Source organism: Lepidochelys kempii, chromosome 24 (genome assembly GCF_965140265.1).
Source record: "Lepidochelys kempii isolate rLepKem1 chromosome 24, rLepKem1.hap2, whole genome shotgun sequence".
NCBI lineage: Eukaryota > Metazoa > Chordata > Testudines > Cheloniidae > Lepidochelys > Lepidochelys kempii.
In genome coordinates, this window is record NC_133279.1 from 8,014,016 (window position 1) to 8,039,319 (window position 25,304).

General features: G+C 52.8%; 1 protein-coding gene across 3 annotated transcripts; it reads left to right on the top strand.

The window, feature by feature from the left end:
- On the top strand, positions 1-23,491 carry LOC140902489 (semaphorin-7A-like). Of its 3 annotated transcripts, none has more exons than XM_073322613.1 (14): positions 1-888; positions 3,548-3,687; positions 4,421-4,483; positions 5,163-5,261; positions 5,683-5,791; positions 6,579-6,677; positions 7,810-7,949; positions 8,302-8,477; positions 9,208-9,316; positions 11,859-12,063; positions 12,975-13,090; positions 13,680-13,852; positions 16,737-16,789; positions 18,419-23,491. In XM_073322613.1, the coding sequence occupies exons 1-14, from the start codon at positions 810-812 to the stop codon at positions 18,754-18,756; spliced, it is 1,899 nt and encodes a 632-aa protein (XP_073178714.1). In that variant the 5' UTR covers positions 1-809; the 3' UTR covers positions 18,757-23,491. The 3 variants fall into 3 exon arrangements, with proteins under 3 accessions (XP_073178714.1, XP_073178713.1, XP_073178715.1); XM_073322612.1 differs by having other exon boundaries at positions 2-888; positions 16,734-16,789; XM_073322614.1 differs by lacking the exon at positions 16,737-16,789 and having other exon boundaries at positions 2-888; positions 18,419-18,749.
- The last annotated feature ends 1,813 nt before the right edge of the window (positions 23,492-25,304 follow it).

Consider the following 25,304-nt stretch of genomic DNA (forward strand, 5'->3'; position numbering starts at 1 on the left):
TCCCTTCTGTCTAGCACTGGGCCCATCACCATGGCAACCTGTTCCTTTGGCAGAGGCCTTTTAACTAGGGGAACTAAAGTCCCTCCTCGGCTTTACAACTCACCTGCTGTCTGGGTTAGCATCAGCTCCTGCCAGCTTCAGAGCTCCCCCGATCCAGTGAGCATCATTTACTAGGCAACCCTCCTGGAGTCCTCCCGGACGATATATGCTAGGGACCGACCTTCCGGCCTCAAGTGATCCTGCTTAGGCAGTTACACTGGGGGGAGAGGGGGCACTGATTGGGCTCAAGGGTAGGGGGACGTGGCCTTTCTGCACTAAAAGAGGTTTCATGCTGAAACCAGGACAAAATGCGGAGCCTGGCGTCTGCATTTCCAGTGCAGGGCTGATGCTTGGGCTAGAAAATCCCAGGGGCAGGGCGTCCCCACTGACCGATGAGCAACCCCTGAACGGGTGGCCTTTAAAACCACTTCGCTAGATCGCTGCAGCTCGCTCCTGCACCTTGTGATTTTCCCATCTTCCCCACAAGAGCAATTTCTTGCTGAAGCTGTTTTCTGGAGCTCCATTTTGTGGAGCTCGGAGGGGGTTATTTTCTCCTCCGTCTCCTCTCCTTTGAAGGAAGTTATGCTGACGTTACATCTCCTGGCTCAGGATGGCAGGTATAAAATGTGAAACTGCAGACGAGCCCACCAGAGAAAGCCCAAGGCTCAGAACTATACAGACAGCACCGAGCCAGCCCTGCCAGAGTCTTAGTGACAGTAGTTAACATCAGAAAGAAAATTCTCTCCAGAGGCGTGTGGACAGGCACAAATATGAGATCTCTATATTTATTCCTCCTGTCAGCGTTCTGTTCAGCCCAAAAGATACCAAGACTGAAGTTTACCCTTAAAGGTGAGATAAGATCTGATGCGTCTGTTGGTGCCATATTCCTGACCCACTCGGTATGTTTCATTTCATATTGTTTTTGCTGTTTGCTTGACTTGGCTTGTATGACGCGGGGATTAATTTCCTATCGGCCTCCTGCGGATCTAACCATCTGATGATAGGAAATGAAAGGTGGGAGTGTTTAATGGGGGGCAAAGAGGGGATGGCATGGTGGGTTTAGAAAGCAGCTTTTGAGGTGGGGAGGGGAGTTTTGCTGGGGGAATATTTTACTTAAAGACTGATCCATACATTAATTTGATTTGATTAAAGAGATGACAAGAAGGAAACTTTTATTTATTTTTTGGCTGCCAGTGGCAGATAACCGTCAATCTGGGCTGTTGGTCTGACAGGTGTTACAACTGCAGCCTGATCAGTGATTTCATTTGGAGTCACTTCCCATCTGATTCAAAACTGACAGGCTCAGGGTTAACTCCTAGCTGTTGAAAGAGCCAGCTGGTGCCTCCGTTACTGAAAGAGGGACTACGGATGTTATAGACAAGTCTCTGCACCCTCTGCAATGCAGATAAGTGCCCCCAGCTGCAGCATGATCCATGCCTTACTCTCCAAAATTGCCTCTACCAGGAGACCAATTCCTCAGCACAATCCAGTCTGACCCTCCCTCGTGAAAAAGCCCCTGCCCCTTGACCCGCATTCATTGTGAAGTGTTGGTGGCTTGCCAGGGGGAGAAAAACAACATCTGTGTAATGCAGCCGCTGCAGTTTTCTGATGGCTCTGCGGTTTCCCGGAGCAGAGTGGTGTCTTTTTTTCCCTTTGCCACTCAACGCACAGAGAATGAAAAAGCCACATTGCACACACCGTGGCCTGTTCCAGCTCTGCCCCCTTGCTCCGGTGGGAAACCAAAGCCCGTCTTTGCTTGGCAGCAAAAGCACCAAGGGGTGTCTCGTGCAGGGCGTGGCTGAAAACGTTTGCCCTGAAAGAGGCGCTAGGAGGGAAGGAAGATCCATTGCTTTGGTAGTGACATGGAAGTGGTATGGGCCAGGGAGGCAATAAAGGTAAAGGGGCGTCCATTACTGTACCCCTTGGGCTAGCCTGAGAGGCAATCCCATAGCAGGAAGTCGTTGCAGGGTAGTTGCCAGCGATGGGACCTAAGAATCAGTTTCCCCCCGTTTCCCCCAAATCCTCCCCTATAAGAGTCCCCACCTGGCAGCCTGGTGGGAGGCTGTCTGTCAGAATCAGAGGCAGGGCCTGCTCCCCTGAGCTCAGCAGGGGGCAGAATTGAGCCCCCAGGTCTGCTCTCTCTCTCTCAGTGCCTGCAACCCCCACCCACTGATGGTGGAGGAGAATTTTTGCTGCTGGTGAGGGTGCTCTCCTTGTCAAAGCCAGAGATGACTTAACCCTCTGTACCCTGATGCCCAGCCAACAGCCACTCCCCATCCCTGGGTGGGTGCATCATGATGCCCCCCTCTCCCTGATCCTTAGTACCAGGACCAGAAACTCCTACATGCCCACACCCATCCCATGGTCACTACTCTAGTGAAAACATAATGGCGCTCCCTCCTGCATGATAAGCCTGTGCCAATGGGAGGCCAAGAGGGCGGGTCACTGCACAACCAAGAGAGCCAGAATCCCAGGCTGGGGGCAGGTACCAGCTCCAAGAGCCAGCCGCACCTGGTCTGGCTTCTTCGCTGGCCGCAAGATGACCACAGCAAGGAGCAGCCCATGGCTGTGTGCTGTCCCTACGGGGCAGGGACCAGCTTTCTGCATTGGCTTGTACAGGACCTGGCGCCATCCTGGTTACAGGGCAGGGTGTGTAGGTGCCTGGATCAGCGACCGTGGGCATGCCGCACAAGAGCTGTGTGCTTGTCTGCCGGTGCCCCCTACTGGAGCCCTGTGGACCTGCCTGTGTGCGAAATAAGCTGGGTGCCTGCTTCCAGAGCAGCATTTCTCAACCTTTGTGGTACCAGGGGCAAGCTTCCTGCCTTCCTGAACTGCGTCAGGGAAATCTCAGACACCGGCGCCAGTCCACGGACCAGTTTTCAAGAAACCCTGCTCTGGACTATTGCCCTGCTGGGGCAGATTTGGCCTGCGTAAGGCTGAGGTTTTCATGCTACCCATGGACAGGCTGAGGTCCAGGAACAATGTGCACTGGGGCGCGTTCATAAAATGTGGATTGGGCCGGCCGGAGCTAGCTTTTCCCTCTTCCCCTGTAGCAGGAACCGACAGCGTCTCTTTAAGCCTTCGATAGGCAAGGGGTGGGTTTGGCAGGTCTCAGTCCAGTCTCTAGTGTCCACACTATAAAGAAGCTGCCATCCAGTTTGGCACCGAGTGTCCGGAAAGAGAGACTGAGCATCAGAATGGGCCCTGAATTGTTGCCTCAGGGAGAGTCTGGCGACCCCAAGAGACGCTGTGCGGTCTAGCGAACTGTGCTGCCAGCTGGGCTCTCTTCCCAGCACTGCAGCTTGCCCACCGTGGGTCCCAAACTATGGCCCTGCTGTGTGCCTCAGTTTCCCCATCTGAAAACGGGAGGAGGCTGATCGCAAGATATTTGCCTTAGAGAGGAAAGAAGCCAGCTGGGAAGGATGGGCTGGGGGTAGAGTCTGGATTTCAGCCTTCAGCAAACTTTATCCTCTCCTTTCTCGTCCTGCCCCCTCACTGTCCCCCCCAGACTCTCCTGTGCTAAGCTTTGAGAATGGGGAGAAGTCCACAGTCCTCTTCCATGATGCCGGATCTGAGCAGCTGTACGTTGGGGGCAGGGGAGCGCTGCGCATCTTGACATTTAAGGAGGCGGAGGTCAACCAGACCCAGGTAAGAGGTGGGGTGTGTGGGGGTCCCTCGCCCCTCTCATTGGGTTTATTCTGGCCCCTGCCATCCCCTCCCTCCCGGGCCTGCAATGATGGTGTATGATCAGCTGGAGGCCCCAGAGCTGACAAGCCAATGAAGAGATCTGGCAGCTTTTAGAGGAGACTGGCTCAGGCACCAGGAAGAGACTCCCAGCAAGGACAGGCTCCATCAGATCCTACTGGCGAGTTTCCTTTCCTTGGGCCATCAGCCAACCCCAGCTCAGCCTAAGGAAGGCAGCTCCCAGCCGAGACCAGGCTGGGCTTTGAAAGGAGAGTCCCTTTGAGAGTCACTTGCCGGGCTCAGGGGCCACCTGCCAGCTGGCCAGGTACCCACGGGACGGCCACCTGCCATCCCACAGCAGGGCTTTCCTCTCTCGAGGCCGCACGGCCAGAGAGATCTCGGGCTGTCTCCATTTGCAGCAGGTCCCCCTGGGAGCACAAAGAGGTGCTGCGTGAGGGGCTCCGATAAACACGAGGTTAATGCCACATCTCCCCACTCCCCTTGCATAGTCGATGGGGGCGGCTCGGGGCTGTGAGGTCTGTGGGAAGATGGGGTATGGCCAGGGTCAGAGACCCCTCCTGTGGCGGATCAGAAGCACCATCCCCTTGAGGGCTACCCCACTGGCCCTTTCCACCTGTGGCCAGGGGCATGGGGCGGATCAGGGTCTGATCAGCATTCCTCCCCGTCTGCCTCCCAGGTTCCCCTGCGGGCTGATGAGAAGGTGGAGAAGAACTGCAGGAGCAAGCCTGGGGTGGTGCAGGTGAGAGGGGACCCTGGCGAGGGATGGGCCTGAGCCGTGAGCTACTGACACCCCCAGCAGCATGTTGAGCCCCCCAGAGACGGCTAATGGAGCTTAGAGACGCCCCCACAGTGCTGAGCATGGAGGGACCCCTTGCCTCTGCTCCGGGCAGGGCCGGTGGTCCCTTCACCATGCCAGGGCTTGGCTCCAAGGAGCTGGGCAGTTGCTTTGAGCTTCCTTCCCCGCCATAGTTTCTCCATTTCCTGAGCGCGTCCCGCTACCCACTGAACAGACAGCATTGCATGGTGGGGGGGGGTCTAGTAGGTAGAGCAAAGGGGGGCTGGGAGGCAGGACTCCTGGGTTCTGTTCCCAGCTGTGGGAGGGGAATGGGGCTTCTAAGTAGAGCAAACGTGGAGTCTGGGAGGCAGGACTCCTGGGTTCTGTTTCCAGCTCTGGGACGGGACTGGGGTCTAGTGGTGGGAGCAGAGGCCAGGGACTCAGAACTCGTGGGTTCTATCCCAGCTGTGCCCCTGACTCTGTCACCCATCAGGGCTCTATCGTGGGTGTATAATCACACACAGAGGACGTCTCAGATCTACCTGCTCAGTGAAATGCCGAGGGCTGGGTCTGTTCCTGCCATTAATGCCGGGTACGTGTAACGAGCACTAACCACAGTGCTTCGGGGCTGGTTCTCCCACAGGCCGAGTGTGACAACTACATCCGGGTGATCCAGAGGCTGAACAGCAGCTCCATCATCGTCTGCGGCACCAACGCTGGTTCCCCCAAATGCTGGTTCCTGGTGAGCATGGCAGGCTGGGGGAATGCATAGAGAATGGCCCATGGGCATAGGGGGCACTAGTCACCTCACTCATAACTGGGACATTTCCATCCCCGGGTCTATAATATTGCCCTGTGACCTGTCAAATCTGGGTTCATTTTCCTAAGACATCGCTTAAGGAAGTGTGAGTCCAGTGGGTTAAAGTAGGGGGTTGGGTGCCAGGACTCCTGGGTTCCATTCCCAGCTCTGCAGTGGACTCCCGCGGCCCCTGCCCTGTCTCCATGTGTGTAAGATGGGCACTGCCTCGCAGGGAAAATAGAATCAGAGAAATGTCAGACTGCAAGAGGCCAGTTGGGCTGAGGTCTGTGAAGCTTCTTGGGTAAGAAGATCTATAGAAACAATTAAAACTGTTGGCTTGGGTTTACCCCCACTCCCCTCCCAGACCAATGACACGACACTGCAGCAGGACAAACGGGGCCAAGCCCTTGCCATCAGCGGGGAGAGCCTCGCCCCGGCATCACCGTCTCAGCCGGCTGCAGCCATCGCTGTGGGTAAGGAGATCCACCTCTGTCCATCCCCAGATAGAGTGGGGGGCGGGGATCCACCTAGGGTCCCCCTGGGCCTCGCCCTGGGTGTGTTCTCTGCCTCTTGCTCTCTGGATCCCAAGCCCCAGAGGAGCGGTGCCGGAGAGGGAGGTGGCATTGGACCCATGCAGTGGGCTTCCCCACTGCAGCCTGTAATATCCCAAGATGAGCCAGGCCCATGGGAAGGTCCAGTGGACAGGGGAGGTTGGGAGCAGGGCTGGTGCCAATAAAGGAGTTTCCTTCTTTGGAGGAGATCCCACTGCAGCCTAGATGGGCTTTGGAACTCTGCTGAGAGGTGATGGGGACCAGGACTCCTGGGTTCTATTCCCAGCAAGGGTTCTACTGGTTGGCGCAGGGGATGAGGAGCCTGGACTCCTGGGTTCTATTCCCAGTGAGGAGTCTACTGGTTGGGGATGGGGAACCAAGACTCCTGGGTTCTGTTCCCAGCTCTGGAAGGGAATGTGGGCTAGTGGTTAGAGCAGGCAACTGGGAGCCAGGATATGTGGGTTCTAGTCCCGCCTCTACTCCTGTCTCCCAGTGTGACCTGCAGCTGGCCATGAAGAACAAGGTTTGTTCTTTGTTGCCCATGGACCAGGGTCCTCTGTTGTCTTGAAAGTGGATATTGGCATACTGGATAATGGCCATACTCCACAGGAGGCTGGTGGGGCTTCCCCCCAGAAGGTGGGAGGGGGCTAGGGCTCCCGCCCCCCCATGGAGAACACCCATCCTCTTTTGTCTTGGGTTAATATTGCAGAGGGCAGCCTGTACTCGGCATTGTCCCAGGACAGAAGCACCATCCAGAGGAGCTATGGCCCAAGGAAGCTGCTGAGGACAGAAGATAAATGGCTCACCAGTAAGACAGACTTTTCCTATTGGCCTGCCCCAAGGCGGGTCAGAGCAGCCAGGCTGGGCCCGACGCTTTCCCCAAAGATCCATCACCTCCAGTAGCAGCCAGTCCCTGATGCTGCTGGATCTCACCCCAAGGCAACGCACTGGGTCAAACCTTGCATGTGCCAGGGGTTGTTTGCCAATCCATCCTGCTGGAGTGATCATCTGGTTCCTTTAGCATCAAACTCCATTACCCCAGTCTCAGCTGAAACAGCTATGTGTTATATTGGCCATAGAACTGTCCAGCCCCCACAGTGTTTGCCTTGCTGAACCCCTGCAGCAGGGAGTTCCATAGGTTGGCATTTCAGAACCCTTCAGCTCTAGCAATCTAGGCTGGAAAGGTAATAAGAAGAAGGTTGAAAGACACATTTGCAAGCATGGCAGATGGCATCCAGAAAAAGCTGGCACTTCAGAGAATGGGTACACTGCCCCTTACTGCAGAGATGATACAGATTCTCTGCCAGTAGAAGCTCTGATTCCCAAAACAAAATGTGGTCATGGGGATAGAGCACTGAAGTGGGGAACAGGAGACCAAGATTCTGTTCCTGGTTCTGCTGCTGGGTGACCTTGGGCAAGTTCCTTTCTGTGCCTCAGTTTCCCATCTGCAAAATGGGGATAGTGATACTGACCTCCTTTGGGGAGAGCTAGGGATGATGACTATTATTCTATGAAACAGATGCAATCCAGGAGAGTCAATTCACACAACAGTCTTGCAAGCCTCACAGTAGTTAAAAGTCCTTCTTAAAGCCCCAGCTCATTTAGTCCCGGCATTGCAAGAGAATCTCAGCTTGCTTTAAAATATAAATTATTTAGCTCTCCTGGTTGCAGAGAAAAGCTGGAAAATGTGATTCCTAAAGGCTCAGAATAACCAGAACCCCACATTTATTTATTTATTTATTTATTTTCAATCTCTTGATTTTAAAGCCAGTCTCATTGTTTTGAGGGGCCTGGGGTTGGCGACACGCATGACCCCCTCCAGGCCCGTATCTTGACTTGGCCAAGGAGTTAGTGGTGGTGCTGACACACACATGGCTCCAGCCAAATTTCTTTACACACTTCGATCTCTTTTCCCACCCCATCCCCCTTTCCTCCCGCAGAGGCAGAGTTCGTCAGCGCCGCCTTGGTGCCGGAAAAGGAGTCCAACCTGGATGAAATCTACTTCTTCTATAACGAAGTCAACAAGACGGCGGGGCTGGACGAAGAGCCGGTCAAAGCCCGGCTGGGCCGCATGTGTAAGGTACGGAGACCCCGCGGGCCGAGAGCTGGCAGTGAAAGGCAAATGTCTGTCATTCTTACACCTGACACGGGTGCGAGGGTGATGTCACAGTGTGAGCAGCAGGCCCTGGAAGCATGAAGTAGTCGGAGCTAAAAAGACCAGTTTTGTGAGCCATGTCTGTGAGCCACATGAGTTCTCAATGCGTAGTTATAACAACTCTCGCTGTTGTTATAACGGGCCGTGGCCGTGCGCTTTGGCCAGCATGGTTCAGGCCACGCGTGGATCTGGTGGCAGGGGCAGGGGGCGTTGTGGTGGAACGTTCGTGCTCTAGGCCTGAAGAGCTCTGGGATTTTTCCTCTGTCACCCTGCTTAGGTGGATGAAGGTGGGAAGAGCCTCCTGGTCGATTTCTGGACCACGTTCCTCCAGGCCAGGCTGGTGTGCGGCGGTCCCACCCATCCCCAGCGCTTCAACGAGCTGCGCGATGCTGTGGTCCTGGGCAAGGGGCAGACAGGCCGAGGGATGCTGTACGGGATCTTCGCCAGTGCCTGGTGAGCAGGGGCCGCAGCCGGAGCCGGGCAGGGCTGGGGCCACGCTGCAGGCTGAAGTCACACAGACTCCTTGCCCCACGGCTGGTGAAGGGGGCAGAACGTTGCCTGGGGGTGCAGGGAGGAGGCAGGGCCATGGTAGGGGGGGCTCTCGCCCACCCTGTTGTCCCTCTCCCATGGAGTATGCCTGCTGCTCTCATGAGGCAGGTGGGAATCACGGTGCCCCTTCGCCAGGAGAACCTCCCCCCATGACCAGGGGAATAGCATAGGCGTGGTTTGACGTATATATTTGGGGGGCAGGGGCAGCTCCAGTCAGGCCAATGGGGCCAAGCGTAGAGGGGGAAATTCCATGCCTGCCCCAGACTTGCAGTTTGGGGGAGCAACATCCCCCCCTCATCCCCGGCTCCATCCCCAAACTCTGCCCGTGAAGAATAGGGCAGGAAGCTGCCCAGCCCGGAGCGGCTTAGACAGGCAGGACATCCATTGGGCAAAGAGGCAGAAGACAATGACAAGGCGTCTGAGCTCCCTGGCCAGTCTCCCCCTCCCCGAGCAGGGAAAGTAACTCGGCGCTGGCTCCCCGGTTCGACTCCAGCACAGGCCCGCCGCGCCTGCCATTCATTTCCGTCGAGTGGGCCTCAGAGCCCAGGTCCTAGCACAAAGCATCCAGTGCCAGTGGTAACCAGCTCTGCCTTGCCAGCTGCCAAAGCCTGAAGGGAGCATTTTCCCCCTGCAGGGGCACGACTGCCGTGTGCGCCTACTCCATGGACACGGTGACCCACACCTTCCGAACCTCCAAGCTCAAGGGCTACACCAGCGTCCTGCCAGCGCACCGACCCGGCACGGTGAGGCCTGCATGGGGCGGGGTTTGCGTCCCAAAACAGCTCCCCAGGAGTAACGAAGGGACCCCCATTTCTGACAGCGAACGGAGGTGTTGGGGGATGGACTCCGAGCTTCTGTGGCTTGCAGGGAATTACCAGAGAGCTGCCCGGGGCAGTCAGTAGCCACAAAGGGCCCGCTGTCACAGGGGCCTACAAGTGGCTGTGGAGTCATTTCGAAAGTGCAGCTTTGCCCTTCTGCTTTCTGGGAGCTGCATGATTAGGCGGGAGGGGCCCAGGCCAAGCACTGAGCACCCCTTTAAATGCTTGCAAATAAAAGTAACCCAGAGCTCTTCCTCCTTTCCATGGGAATTTGTAAACAACAAATTATCTCCACAGGGCCAAGCTTCCTGTGCAACCCCACTCATCCCTCTATCCACAGCCCCCCATCCCTCCAAAGGAAAGCCAGCCATCTCTTCCCTGCTGCCCTCAGCACCTCCCAGTCGCTGTCTCTCCTCCACTCTCTGCCAGCTCCTTCTCCACGGGACCCCTAGCACCAGACGCCTGGGTCCTGTCACATCTTTAGGAGCAAACTGAACCTGTGGCAGGGAGAGGGTTAGTAGCTGCAGTGAGCGCTCTGGAGGGAGGACTGGGAAGGAGATGGGACTGGCCCAAGGTCACCCAGCAGATCAGTGGCAAAGCTAGGGATGGAACCTGGTCCCCCTGAGTCCCACGTGGGTGCCCGAAGGGGGCAGGTGCACATGAATAGGGAAGCGTTTAGGGAGGACAAACAGGTGAGCACAGAGACTGTTGCAATCTCATGGATACAAGAGTGGGGCGAATAACACATTGTTCGGTTCACTGGCAAGTCCGGAAAATCGGGGGAAGAATCATTTGGGGCAACCCAAAATTGAAATTAAAAGAAAATGGGCAAATCAAAAAGTCAAACATTTTCATTTTGGGGCGAACAAAGTTTCATTTCAGTTCGGGGCTTTTGCCTCCTTTTTTAAAAACGAAATTAAAGGGAATTTCAAAACAAAAAGTGGTTTGAATCGAAACATTTTTTGACATTTTTGAAAAAAAATGTAGGGTTTTTCCCCAACCCCGAACAATTTGCCGAAACCAACACGAATTCACAAAATATTGCAACTGAGCCGATCCTGCATTGTTTCTTGGTTAGAAAAAAGTGTCGTATGAAACATTTCGCTCAACTCCCATAGCAGCATTTAGGTCCAGATCCTCAAAGGTATTTCGGTGCCTAACTCCCTGTGACCAGGGAGCCACACTGCGGTTACTTAATTAGGGCAAACTGCAAAGAATGGGGCAGACCGTCCCCAAAGCTGGTGGTCATTCCAGTGCTTAGATCCACCAAGCTAGCCTCAAAACAGCTTCTACAACACCTCACTGGCTACCCAGAAGCCAAAACTCAGTTCTCTTAAAGCAAGCCAGCCTTAGGCCTCCAGCCAGACACCCAGGTCAAATAGGATGAGGATTGCTGAACACATTATTCATCATAGAAGATAGTTCTACCAATCCCAAAGGATCGGACACATTACCTCCCAGGTTAATGAATATTTCAGATCTTACCCAAACACACGCATACAGCCAACTCTTATTAACTAAGCTACAAATTATTTAAAAAGAAAAGAGAGTATGGTTAAAAGATCAGTATACATACAGACATGAGCCCAGTTCTGAGATCAGATTCACTGTAGAGATGGTGAGTTTTGTAGTTGAAAAGAGTTCTTTCAGAATTAGTCCATAGGTTATAGTCCAATGTTCATATTCAGGGTGATCCAGATGGGACTGGAGATCTCAGTCTTATGACTCAAGTTTCCCCTGCATAAAGTATCAAGCAGATCTGAGATGAAAGGATCAGGTGCCAAGAGTCTTTTATACAGTTTTCTAGCAGCCTCTTGACCATACAGTCCTGGTTGAACAATAGGCTTTTGATGTAACCTTCTGTTTCCCAAAAATCACCAGTAATCAAGTACATGGATTAACATAAAGTAATTTTATCCGTTAAGCAGTTCATATACAGTTTACCACAAACTTTAAAGAGACGTAGAGACAATGACATTATTTCACCCAAAATTTGTCTAAATGTTAATATTCCCTTTTGATCTCTGAATCAATAGCTATAATAATAGACAGGAACTGTCCGTTTACATGGCTAACATCTAAAAAGATGTAAGTCAACACATACAATTAGTATTACCTCTAGTTTTCTAACAATACAGGTTTTTATTTCAAAGTTCTAGCCTATCTAACATAGAATGGCCCTAATCACCATTTACATACTTTTCTACATGTCTCTAAAGGTTGACTCTGAGTCATTTAGCGATGAGCTGCTTAACCCTTTCTGGCCATGTGTCACACTCCCATTAATTCTAGTAGGAGTTAGGTGCCTAACTCTCTTTGACACTCTGCTGGTTAACCCCCAAAATGAGCTCTGCGTTGGGTGGCTCCTCGAAGACATCACTGGAGCAGCCTGAGGGTGCAGGGTCTGTCTGTGCAGAAATTGGCCTCCCTCTTTGTTACCCCCCTTCCTCTTCGGTTCTTTCCATAGTGCGTCCCCTACAATTCCCCCAGCGCCCCCTCCAAAGCAGTCCTCAGCATCATCAAAGATTACCCCGAGATCGAGACCGTCATCTACCCCGAGGGGCAGCGCCCCCTGTATGTGCTGCAGACCAATGACACCTACACCAAGGTGGTGGCTGACAGGGTCCTGGACGCCAGCAACACTTCTCGCACTGTCCTCTACCTTGGGACGGGTAGGTGTGGAGGGAGCTGGGGATGTTCCTTCTGGGACTCAGCCTTTGTGGAGCCACGTCTGGGTGTTTAGGTTTTGTCAGTGTGGGGACGCAAAGTGGCCTAGGCCACACAGTAGAGCCAAGAATAGCACCCAGGAATTCCCAGCCCTCCTGCTCTAACCACTAGACACCCCTCCCCTCCCAGAGCCAGGATCCAGGAGTCTTGACTCCCAGCTGCCTGCTCTAAGCACTAGCCCCCACTCCCCCAAGAAGTCAGGCAGCTGAAGATCCCAGGGCGAGATGCCTGCCGCATCCGCCCCATGCCAGCCACTGGTCAGGTGGGGTCTGTGCCTCCTCAGAGGGCCTGGTCGTTGTTGAGCAGACACTGGCCCTGGTGATTCCTCCCCCAGGAGAGTCTCTTCTACCCGACGGCGCTGTGTGCTTGCCCTGTGTGGTGAAGTGTAGGCCAGGACGCAGCTGGCTCAGGGCTCGGCTCGCCTCCAGGTCACCAGTTCGACTCCAGCGCTGGCTGGGGATGGCTTTGTGCCATTCTGGTCTGACAGCTGCTCACTGGCCTTTGTGTTATGAGCTGGGGGGGGCCAAAGGGGGGGATACCCAGGTGTCCACATCACAAACCTGGGAGCACCGCAGACAGCATGTTGACCCCTTTCTGGGCAGCCCCAGCAAAGGCCAAGGGCTTGCCTGGGCCCCGGAGACGGCGCTCCCCTCCAGTGGGTCCCTCCAGGGCAGAGCTGGGGCACGGGGGCAGGCCCACTGAGGGCAACTAGCCCTGTCCCTGCTCGGACTCTCCCTGTCCTGGGCATGCAGGGAGGCCTCTGGCTGTTTGCAGGTGAAACCCTGGCCAAGCTCCCATCGCCTTCGAGGGGGCTGGGCTCCTTCTTCTGAGCTCCCTATGTCTCTGGCTGCTGCAGATAAAGGGAAGATCCACAAAGTCCTGCAGAGTGGAGGGCAGACGGTCATCATCTCTGAGCTAAGCCCTTTCCAGAGAGACGCGCCCATCTCTGGGATGGCCCTGGATGCCGCCACAGTAAGCGCCCTTCCCCCCTCTCTATCTTTGCTCTGTATTTAACATTGGTTAATTTAGAGCTGTCTCTAAATGCTGTGGGGTTTTCTTGGTCCTGCTCCAGGCTAGGGGGCTCGGTAAGAGGAGCCCACGATCTGGGTCTAGCAGCCATTAGTCTGCAGAGAGGCAGCCTTGAGTAAGGTGGAGTGGGTTGTGCCTCACTGTTTTAGGGAGCAGCCTGCTTTGTCTCTCACTGCTTTGGGGTTCTTCTGTGTCAGGGTTCTGGATTCTAAGCAGGGAGGTCGTGTTACACTGCAGCCTTCCAGCAAGAGTATTTGGTTTTGTCTAACGTCTCAGTGTGTATGCCATGAACAGAACACCTGTTTCTAAGACAGACCTCACCCCCTCCCCCCTCACCAAGTGCTTTTGCTTGTGAAGTCCATTATGGGCATAATCCTGCTGCCAATGGAGATTTCAATGGGAATTTGGCCAACGCTTCTACTTGGAAAGGAATTGGCCCCAGTTTGCATCGCACCAGTAAGTTCCAGAGCATGCGGCCTCCTTTCTCGCTTGTTTGTTTGAACCTTTGACTAACCCAGCCCCTCCTTGGCAGGGGCACCTCTATGCAGCCACTGAGTTCGAGGTGACGCGCCTGCCACTGGCAGACTGCGGGCAGTACAGGGAGACCTGCTGGAAGTGTGTCCTCGCCAAGGACCCATACTGCGGATGGGATCCAGACAGCAAAAAATGCTCAACCATATCCCAAGAGGCAAACGACACTGCCAGGTGTGCTCGGGCTTAAAGGCGGAATGCTTTGCTCCCAATCCGCCATCCTTTCAATGGTCTTGTCAAGTCGGGGAGAGAGGGAGGAAAGAAAAGGAGCTGGTAGCTGTAAACGTACACACAGCAATATGGAGGCAGCATGGTCTATTGGTTAGAGCATCTGTCACACAGGGAGATTTCAGGATGCCTGGGTTCTATTCCCAGCTGTGGGAGGGAGAGATGTTTACTGGTTAGAGCATGAGGACGGCAGCTAGGACACCTGGGTTCTATTCCCAGCTATGCCACTGATTCGCTGTATAACCGTGGCCAAATCACTTCCCCGTGCCTCGGTTTGCCCATCTGTATAATTTCTTCACGTTCACATTTTTGGAACACAACTTTAGGGCACCTCCTGTATTCCAAACATAGACAAAGGCTGCCCATAAACAGATCCACCCGAGCTCATGCCTGCCCCAACCATAGCCTTGACAAAGGGGGAAACTTAAAGCTGAGCTTTGCCAGGAGCTGGGAGGGTTACAAATCTGGGCTCTGGTGGAACATGCAGGGAGGAGAGGAGCAAGTTCCAAAATCGAGGACCCTGCTCAGAGAAGGCCCTCTGGTTTATCCTGAGGGAGCTCCAGGTGAGGCTGATTTCAACTTTGCTACCAATCACAGGGGAAGAGGCTAACCGTCTCATGGGGTTAATTCTTTCCCACCCTTGCAAATCACTCGATGATGTCTACACTGCAGAGCCTAGTCTAGCCACAGAGTACAGCAGCAGGAGTTCTTCTGCTGGCATAGCTCCACCGCCTCCCTGAACGACGTTAGCTATGCTGAAAGCAGCATTCTTCTGCCTGCATAGCTACATCTACACTGCGGGGCGGGGAGGGTCTCTTGTTGGCACAGCTCTGACACCAGGACATGTGGGGTTTTGTCACACCCCTGACCAACAAAGCTATGCCGCTATACTTTTTCAGTATAGATCAGGCCTCAGATTCGTGGGTGAAAGGCATTTTGTATAGAGAATTGGCAGGAAAATTTGCATTGAAAAAGTTTTCTGTTTCGACAAAACAATACGTGTCTATTTCAGTTACATTTTCTTTCGGAAAAAAAATGAAAACAAACCCATGTTGGGAATGGTGCGATGTCCTATTCTGACTTTTTCAGAAGGAAAAGTTCTGAGTTTTCATTTTAAAAAGACTTTTTTGGTTTAGAAATTTATTTTATAGAGAATTAAAAAAAAAATAAAACGGGCTGAAATGTTTCAATTGACGGAAGCGAAACTGGTGGAATTTGGTTCTGTGAAAAAGTTTGAAATTTTGGTTTTAAATATTCATTTTCAGACCAGCTGTAATGAATGTATTATTATTATTATTATTATTATTATTATATATATATATGGGGGGGAGGGATAGCTCAGTGGTTTGAGCATTGGCCTGCTAAACCCAGGGTTGTGAGTTCAATCCTTGAGGGGGCCATTTAGGGATTTGGGGCAAAAATTGGGGATTGGTCCTGCTTTGAGCAGGGGGTTGGACTAGATGACCTCGTGAGGTCCCTTCCAATCCTGATATTCTAAAAAGAAATAAACCTGAATATGCTTGCTTGGGACTTCTAAACCTAGGCTAGACAAAACCCTAGAGCAGTGTTTCTCAATCTGCCGCCCACTTGCTGCTTTTGGCCCAAGCAGCACACAGCTGGGGCCCGTGTGACATCCTCAGGGCCATACAAGGTAGTATCTATATTGTGTGGATGCAGCCTACATAACACACAGGGAGCTGCATGTGCAATTCACAAGGGTAAATAGGTTGAGAACCACTGCCCTAGAGACTGTCCCCGACTGCACAACCCTGGCAGGGGAATGGCTTGGCTGTAGAGTTGGTCAGGAAATGGGATTTTTTTCCCTATGGAAAACTTAGATTTTTTGGGCAAAAATTCAAATAATGGAAAAATTCAGAAGTGCTACCATGGTGCCTCATGGGAGTTGTAGTTCATGCACCTCAAGCTCCAGTTCTCCTCCCTAGGCTGTGGTCCACCCCTGAGCTACAACTCCCATGATGCACCTTGGTCCTGCCTCTTGGAGAGACAGTGCATCATGGGAGTTTTTGGCCGTAGTGCATCATGGTAGTGCAGCTCGGGAGCTCAGTCTGTGGAGGAGAATGGGGACATGAAACAATCAACCTACATCTCTCCCGTGAGGCACTGTGCTATTTCGGTGTTTCAACAAACCAATGAATTTTGCTAGAGAAAGCAGACCCTTTTTGTGAAAGGATACTAACTTCTGTTTATATAGTCATCCACCGTGAAGGGTAAATAAGAAATGCAGCTACCTCTAGGCTAGAGCAAGAGAACTAGAACAGGGCCCGGCAGTGCTGCACAGTAGGAGCCAGAATCCTGTATCCTGGCAGGAGGTCTGACTAGACCCCCGCAACTCACCTTATGCTTTTGTATGTAGCGCGAGCTCCTCACCTCTGTGTTGCAAGATGTTGGAGCCACAGAGTGAGCAACGGGGGGGGGGGGGGGGGGTCCTCACGCCAGGGGCTGCAGCTCAGCAGTGAGGAAAGAGTAACGTTAGGCTCTCGCTAAGGCACTAGAGTTTTGGGGCCGTGTCCCTCCATTGCACCAGCACTGAGCCCTGCTGGTAGTGAGAGTGGGCATGCTATATCCCTGGCACTTTAATGGCCTTGCCAGCTAAGCTCGGTGCAGAGTAGGAAAATCCCATTGCTGTGAAAATCCCAGTAGTTATCATGGGGGGAGCACAGGGGGTGCTGTGCCTTCCTCGGGGGCTGGGGCTAAGCATTGGCCCTTGTTAAAATGACAATCACTTTTCTGGATGAGGATGCAATAGTTGCGTGTCCCTTGCCCCCCTCCTGAATGATTTCCTCTCTCTCTCTGCCTTTCCTTGCAGCAGCTTCCTGCAGAGCCTGGACCCAGAGGCTGAGGACGTGTGTGAAGGTGCAGCAGGTAGGTGCCTCGGCCTTTGTGGACCCCTGGTTGCACACAGGTGTTGCTGCCTCGGCTGAGGAGACCCTCCCTGAAAAGCAGATGGCAAAAGGCCCATCTGCCTGAGGGAATCTCGCTGGTGCCTCCGTGGGCATGGAAAAAACAAGCTGCGTCTCTCAGGACTGCGAGGCCGTGTCTAAGCTAGACCCGTCTGCCTTCAGTCTCCCACTGGAGCTGCTGCCCGTGCCGCTCCAGTAATGGGATTTTCCTACTCTGCACCAAGCTTAGCTGGCAAGGCCATTAAAGTGCCAGGGATATAGCATGCCCACTCTCACTACCAGCAGGGCTCAGTGCTGGTGCAATGGAGGGACACGGCCCCAAAACTCTAGTGCCTTAGCGAGAGCCTAATGTTACTCTTTCCCCACTGCTGAGCTGCAGCACCTGGCGTGAGGACCCCCCTGTTGCTGGCAAAGTGCCTCCCCCCTCCGTCTGAATTCGTGCATTTCCAGCTTCAAAAGCTGAGACCAAGGTACTGCAGGAAAATGGTTCGGTCGAGACCGTGCCATAAATCCAGGGTTGTGCTAGCCGTCGGCAGGAGTCAATCTGTGGTAATGGTTCAAACACCCCAGTAATAAGGTGCGGAGTGGTAGAATGGTTGGAGCAGGGGGACCCAGGAGCCAGGTCTCCTGGGTTCTCATCCCAGCCCTGGGCCAGGGGCCAGCATGGAATTTTCAGAATGGCTCCAGGTCAGATTGGCACGTGCTCATCACTCCCAATGGGGATTAGATTTTCCCAACGAATTCAGGTCCCCTTTAGGGCATGTCTAGACTGCAATCCTGGGGTGTGAGTGACGGCAATTCGAGTGGATGTACCCGACCTAGCTTTCATTTAGCTAGCTCGGGTATCAAAGCAGTGAAGCTGCGATAGTCTGTGCTCCTGTGAGCGAGTACCCAGGGGCCGGGCTTGTACAGCTTGTGCGTGCGGCCATGGCGTCCTCCTGCAGCTAAGAGAGCTAGATTGAAGCTGGCTCAGGTATGTCCACACCATCTGGAATCACAGCCCGGGACTGCAGTGTAGACATACCCAGAGGCGCCTAAATAAGGGCTGAATTTTCCAAAGTTCTTAGCAGCTGCCACTGCGACCCTCAGAGCCAGACTGTCAGCAGAGTTCAGCTCCCGGCCTGCACCCAGTGTGCTGAGAGCTGCTGATAATTCCCGCCTCCTGCCCAGAAGAGGGAAACTAGAACTCCTGGGTTCTCCTGCCAGCCCTGCCCAGGAATCCTGAGCAAAGTCCTTCAGCCAGAGCATTGGCTTCCTCTTCTGCAAAAAAAAATGGCAACCATCACATTAACCTCTGTGGGACATGCAAGCTGGGACACGCAAGCTCCTGCAGGTATTCACAGCACTTTGAGATATTTGGATGGGGTTCTACATACAGCAGATTGCGGCTGTTTCATTTCAATACGGGCTTTTCTTAGCCTCACTGTCGAGGCCCAGTGTGTCCGTGTGCTCAGAGGCTGGGGCTGCATTTGGTTGGGATTTTGTGCCTCCAAATTATGGCTCTCATTCTTTCCCCTGTTCAGTCTCCTCTCCCCCACCACCTTTCCCTTTATGATTGCTCTGCTCTAACCCCTGATCCCTCTGTTCAAAGAACAAGTAGCGCAGGAAGCTCTGAAAAAGGTGAGCGTGGACTCGACCAGCTACATCTACCTCCCGTGCCCTCTGCGCTCCCACCACGCCATCTACACCTGGGTCAAAGACGGCACCAAGCAGTACCCCTGTGCCATGGACGGGCACTCCTGCACGCTGCGCTTTGGGAAGAACGCCCCCATGGACCAGGGGCTGTTCAAATGCACAGCCACGGAGGACGGCTACCTAGAGGAGATTACTGCCTATAAACTCACGCTCAACGCTGCCTGCATCCCACAGCTCTCCGTGACAGTGGCCGCTGGTGTTTTATTCCTGGTCATCACCACCCTCTTGCTCTAGACTTTGCCATCCAAGTGAAGATCTCATTACACTGCCAACGCCCTCTCTTTCTTTTTCTTCTTGTAACCCTCCCTCCTGATGATTCTCCCTTTAAACCCCAAACAAAACATGTGACGCTCTAGGGACAAAATTCCAGGGGGCTCTTCCTAACGCTCCAATTTGGGCATCCCATCAGCAACCACAGCCGTTGCGGTGGGGGTTTTGCTAGCCATCGATAATTACCCAGGAGCCTCCTTCTCAAAATGTAAAGCACGACTAAACTTGGCAGAGCTGGGGCGCGGGAGAAGTTAGAGTAGAGGCCAGGAGGGTAAATGGACTATTTATTTTGCTGCTCAGTGAGCTAGTGAATTTGTTCAGCACAAGACCTGCTGCATGCTGATCCCAGTTTAGCATCCAGCTTGTCTGATAGGCACTGGTCCAGACTGGGGGTTTGCTTGTTCCAAGGCTGCTGGGCTATAGGATTTTGCTGGTTTCCATGATGTGGCTTTCTAATGCTTCTTTAAGGAACAAGCCTCCCAAGGTGCTGCTGGGGGAAAGAAGATGCATGAGTGGGTCTCTTCCAACTCTAGCTGCTAGGAGCTAAATCCTTTTAGCATCCATGTTGTTTAAAGGGAAAACTCCCCTGCTGATGCCCCAAGTCTGACCTGTTCGGAGTCATGATCCAGGCTGTTCTCACTCCTGTCTTTTATGCACAGTTACCCTGATTACCAGCCTGGCCTGTGTTTTCAAGGGAAGGGAGAGTGATCATCCAGACACCCACACTCTGAGCTTACACTGGGGTAAATGCAGAGTCACTGTGCTGACTTGGCGCTTCCTGTGATGGATCCGCCTTCAAGCAACCATCTTCAGCTACCACCTTGCAGTGGTTTCAGTCGGCACCATGCAGTGGCCGTGGGAGGGACCTCAGGCTTGATTCCGCACGACTGACTCAAATCCACCACTCTGAGCAACTGCGCTGAAAAGGGACAGATGGAGAAGGGCTTCCAGCTAGAGGGGATTTCAAATCGAAAAGCAAAAGAGAGGGAGGGAAAGTTAGCAGCTGAGCTCAGTCGTACCTATGTAAATCTGGATGGCACTCACATGAAGAGGTGCGGTAGCTGAGTGGTGAAGACACTGTCCTACCAGCCTGAAGGTTGTGGGATGAGTCTTGCTCGCTCTCATGCTAGGATGCTCTCTCCCCTGCGAAATGGGAACCTGCTCCATCAGGTTAGGGCAGTCAGGGTCCACATCAATTCCTTATGTCCCGTTGGCTCTGAAAGTGATGTGCCTTAACTGTGTCAGCCCAATGAGCCATTGGCTTGGGGAAGCTTTGCCTTTGCCTCATGAGAATGACTCCAGTCTGACACTGCTGCAATGGAGATCAGAATCTGGCCCAGAGACCAGGAGAGATGGATTCAAAACTGGCTTTCAATCTTGCCCCATTGCTCATTTCCCACAGGATTACCAAACCAGTGCTTTAGGTGCTTGTGCAATGGTACGGAAAGAGTTAATCATGTCACCTTTCTCCACCTTCTGTGTCCAGAGGATACTGACCAAGCCAGTGCCCTGGACGTTAAACTACATTGGCTAAATTTGCAAGCAAACCTAAAAAAACAAAGAACATAAGAACGGTCGTACTGGGTCAGACCAATGGTCCATCTAGCTCAGTATCCTGTCTTCTGACAGTGGCCAGGGCCAGATGCTTCAGAAGGATTGAACAGAGCAGGGCAATTTATTGAGTGATCCATCCCCTGTCATCCAGTCCCAGCTTCTGACAGTCAGTGGTTTAGGGACACCCTGAACAGGGGGTTGTGTCCCAGACCATCTTGGCTAATAGCCATTGATGGACCTATCTGCCAAGAACTTATCTCATTCTTTTTTGAACCCACCCCCAGTTATACTTTTGGCCTTCGCAACATCCCCAGGCAATGAGTTCCACAGGTTAATTGTGCATTGTGTGAAGAAGTGCTTCCTTATGTTTGTTTTAAACCTGCTGCCTGTTAATTTCAGTGCATGACCCCTGGTTTGTGTAAAATTCTGGTGATTTTGAGCCAGAAACCAAAGCCCTCCTTTCAGCAGGTTAGCGGCTCTGCTGAGTGCCAAAACAGCTGTCCGCATCTGGTTACCGCACCTCTACCAGAATCCAGCTGCTTCCTTCTCCTGATTTTCAGCAAAATAATTTTTTTATCTTTGTATAAAATAGATATGAAAGTTTTTGCAAAAAAAAAAAAAAGATGAGGATAAAAATTTCCCAGTCCCTAAACTAGCTATAGTCAGCAGCTGTATGAATGTAGCTAATGGCCCATGTAGTTTAAAAAACCCAACCAAACAGGTAGGATGTTAGAGTAACTCCCTTTGCTTGTATTTATCAGCTCTGCGTATTTATTTGGTGTTATTAAAGAGGTATTGTCTACTGAGCATAAGGCGCAGCCCCAGGCACTCCTGGGTTCCAATCCTAGCTCTGTTACCGAGTCTCTGTGCGACACTGTGCCTCAATTTCCCCATCTGTGACATGGGGCTAATGACAGTGCTGAACCTCACAGGGTTGTCACCATTCATGTTTGAAAAGCACAACAGAAGGGCTGCGTTTTACTTTAAAGCGATGGGAACGTAGGATGGGGTATCGGGAGTCTCCGAATCCCACTCTGTTACAGTCGGGGCTGTCCCCAGATAGCCTCACCTGCTGTTCTAGGTCTGCCCTTAGATTGGCTGGGAAGGATTTCACTGCCTAGGAAAACAAGCATGTGTAGGAGAAGGAGATGTGTGGGTCGTAAATTACAGTGACTGGCCACCACTACCCCTATGCTCCCGGCGGTGTGTGTGAGCAGAATAATGTCTCATTATGGGGAACTCAGAGGTATGCAGATCTTCTTTTTATAGCTCATCCGTGGTTTTATTTTTTACCCATCCCTACAGCCTACCTCTGCTCTTCTCCCCACCCATGCCCTGGGCCAGCATGTCCTGAAGGCAGTGCCCAAGCTGCCAGTGAATGCCAGCACGTGTGTGTTTTGCAATCCCTGGAGAGGAAGCAGAGAGATTTCTGCTGCTGTGTCCAGCCAGACTTCGGTCATGGGGGAGTAGCGCAATTTAGAGTAACTCTCAGACAAATGCCAGGGATGCCATTAGGCTGCGCCATTAAATGGAAAGTACAAAAGTGCCAGATTGTCAGGACTGGATGCTAAAGGGTTAATCTCTTAATCCAAGAGCAAGCAGGGCAGCTTTGCCCCATGCTGTGTTCTCTGCTAGCAGGACCTCGGGCTATTTTTTAACACCAGGAGGAGGCGACAGGTTGCCTGGACAATCCACTTCATAGGCCAAGTGATGGCTAGAAATAAGGTAATTTACTAGATGCACACAAAGCAGATTGGTAGCATTTAACACTAAATTCAGCAGGGAGGCTGGGGTCCCAGAAAGGCTGCAGGGTTATTGGAGGGGCAACACAAATCTGTCTTGAAGCAGTAGGGGCCCCCATTGCTTTAATCGGTGTAGTTATATAGGCGGCAGCATGGTCTAGTGGCTAGCGCAGCAGCCGCCCATATCCTGCCCCTGACTGGCAGTGTGACCTGGACACATGATGCTGCTGCTCTGTGCCTCAGTTTCCCCATCTGTGACAGGGGAGCTGATACTAGAGCTCTGTTAATATATCTATATATTTTATTACACGCACCACTGTTTGGAAGTCAAATGGGGCTGGGGTCCTGGCTGCCACTCCACCAGGGAGGAGGGAAAGAAGAGAACCTAAAAATGGCAAAGAATGACCCAGGACTATTAAACCAACAGCTGAGGTCCATAAAAACAATGAGGAGTCCAGTGGCAACAGATTTATTTGGGCATAAGCTTTCGTGGGTAAAAATCCCACTTCTTCAGATGCATGGAGGTCCGTGTTTCTGATGCCCAGCCCCACTCCACTTTTTGGCTCTGTGCTGTCTGTTTCCCTTATTACCCCACGATGACTCTGAAGAGTGGATGTAAAACTGGTCTCATGGCGCAAGTATCTCCCAGCGAGATGGGGTGGGGGCCTGTTAAGGAAGAGGTTTATATTAATATTCGGATAGGAAACCTGAATGAATTTCTTGGAGCATGATCGCAGGAAGTCCCAATGTCGCTATTGTCATATCTGGTGTTTTCCTTAAAACTCCAGCTCCTGGAGTCCTGTGATTGCAGGAGAATCTCAGCTGTCATTTAAAAAATATAGGTGTCTAGTGCAGAAAAGCTTGAAAACGCAACCCCTGGAGGCTCAAAACCCAGAAGGCAAATGAGACAAATGCCACAGTTATTGTTTTTTAAAAAACAATCTCGAGATTTTTTTAGAGGCCTGAGCTGATTTTTGCATATTTGAGGCTGGCGATGCTGGCAGTCCCATGTTTGCACCAAGTCGGGGCGCTGTATATTGGAAAAACACAAGTTTGTTTTTTTTCCCTTTCCTGTTTGATACTCTAGAACTTCCGTTGCTGGAGGAATGCAAAAAGCGACCAGAAGCTGCCTTTAGCTGCCTCTTAGTAAACAATCCTCTGCCCTCTCTTTCTGAAAGAAACAGAGCAATGTTGTCTGGCTCCCTCCCATGGCATATGCTTCCACTCCTGCAGGACCCCGCTTTGCTGTGTAGCCATCTGAATATCTGTGTGTTCCGCCCCTTTGTAACAGGTGACTCCCCCCGCGCCCCCTCCGAAAAAACAACCTATGTTCCGTTCTCTTCTGAGTCGAAAGAAAGTGTAATGTGTGCTGGGGAAAGGAATAAATGCGTGCATTCGCCAAACGCTAAGTGTCTGATGGCTGAATCTCTCTCTCTCTCTAATGATATGGCCCTATGGCAGGGGTGGCCAACTTGAGCCTGAAAAGGAGCCAGAATTTACCAATGTACATTGCCAAAAAGCCACAGTAATACGTCAGCAGCCCCACATCAGCTCCCCCCCAGCCCCTGCTCCCAGCACCTCCCACCCACCGGCAGCCCCGCGGATCAGCGCCACCCCCTCCCTCCCCACACCTCCCGATCAGCTGTTTCATGGCATGCAGGAGGCTCTTTGGGGAGGAGGGGGAAGCGAGGGCATGGCCGACTTAGGGAAGGGGTGGAGTGGGGGCAGGGCCTGTGGCAGAGCCAGGGGTTGAGCAGTGAGCACCCCCCGGCACATTGGAAAGTTGGCACGTGTAGCTCCAGCCACGGAGTCGGTGCCTAGACAAGGAGCCGCATATTAACCTCTGAAGAGCCGCATGGGGCTCTGGAGACACAGGTTGGCCACCCCGGCCCTATGGTGCATAGCAGCCCATCGTCACTGTGTGAGAAAGATGCTGCTGCCCCAGTAATGTGCTTTCAGCCATGCTGCCTGCCTTTTGGCACTATGTAGGGTTAGGGGTGTTAGTACTTGGGAGCGGGAACCCAGATGTTTCAGGAATTGGGTTTGGTAACTCGCTATGGGGTGTTCTTGACTCTGAGTAACTACTGCAGCCAACATGGAGTAGGGGGACATAATAGACTTAAAATGAATGCCTTGACCTCCTATGGCCATTGAACATCCCAATGGCATTGTTAGCAAGAGTAAGGATAGTAACCCCAATGTCCTGGCTAAGTTCATACTTGGGTGGTTACATTCTTCCTGCCTTAACTGCCCCTGCAGTTCCACCGGATGATGTTGTGTGCTGTTAAACAGCTGCCGTTGTTTGATAGCAGAGGTGGCTGCATTTCAGTGGTAGATGAACTGGTGACCCATATAATCTGTAAAGTGCTTTGTCGTGATAGGTGCCCTGGAAATGTCAATTGCCATCCTTATTCTCTCCTGCATCTTGCTTTCAGCCACATGCCCTTGGGTTATTTGGAAATCCCTAACATGGGCCAGAAACTTGGAATGTTACCTTTGTAGCAGGCTCATTCTCTGAGATCTCATGTCTTGCCCAGGTGGAGATCACCCCTTAGCAGTAGCTGGGGGGGGGGGTGCCTGTGGGCGAGAACTGGCTGGGGGGGCGGTACTGGCAGGTGAGAGCTGCACAGAGCTGCTTGCGCGCCTCCGACTAGGAGCCGGACCTGCTGCTGGTCGCTTCTGGGGCACAGCACGGTCCGCGGTGCCAGGACAGGCAGGAAACCTGCCTCTGCACCCCCGCTGTGCTGCTGACCAGGAGCCGCCCGAGGTAAGCCCACGCCCCAATCCCCTGCAGCAGCCCTGAGCCCCCCAAACCCGGAGCCCCCTCCTGCAACCCAAACCCCTCATCCCTGGCCCCACCCCAGAGCCTGCATCCCCAGCCCAGAGCCCTGACCCCCTCCCGCACCTCTGCCCAAGCCCAGAGCCCCCTCCCACACCCTGAACCTCTCATTCCTGGCCCTACCCTGCAGCCCTCATCCCCGCACCCAAACCCTCTGCCCCAGCTCTGAGCCCCTCCCACACCCCAAACCCCTCATCCCCAGCTCCCTTGGGTCACGGGCATCAACAATTTTCTTCAACTGGGTCTGCAGAAAAAAAGTTTGAAAACCACTGTCCTAAAGGATTCTTTCCTGGCTCATTGGTTTCTAATGGAAGAGATTACATAGATTACGAAACCAGAAGGGACTACTGTGATCATCTAGTGTGCCCACAGGCCAT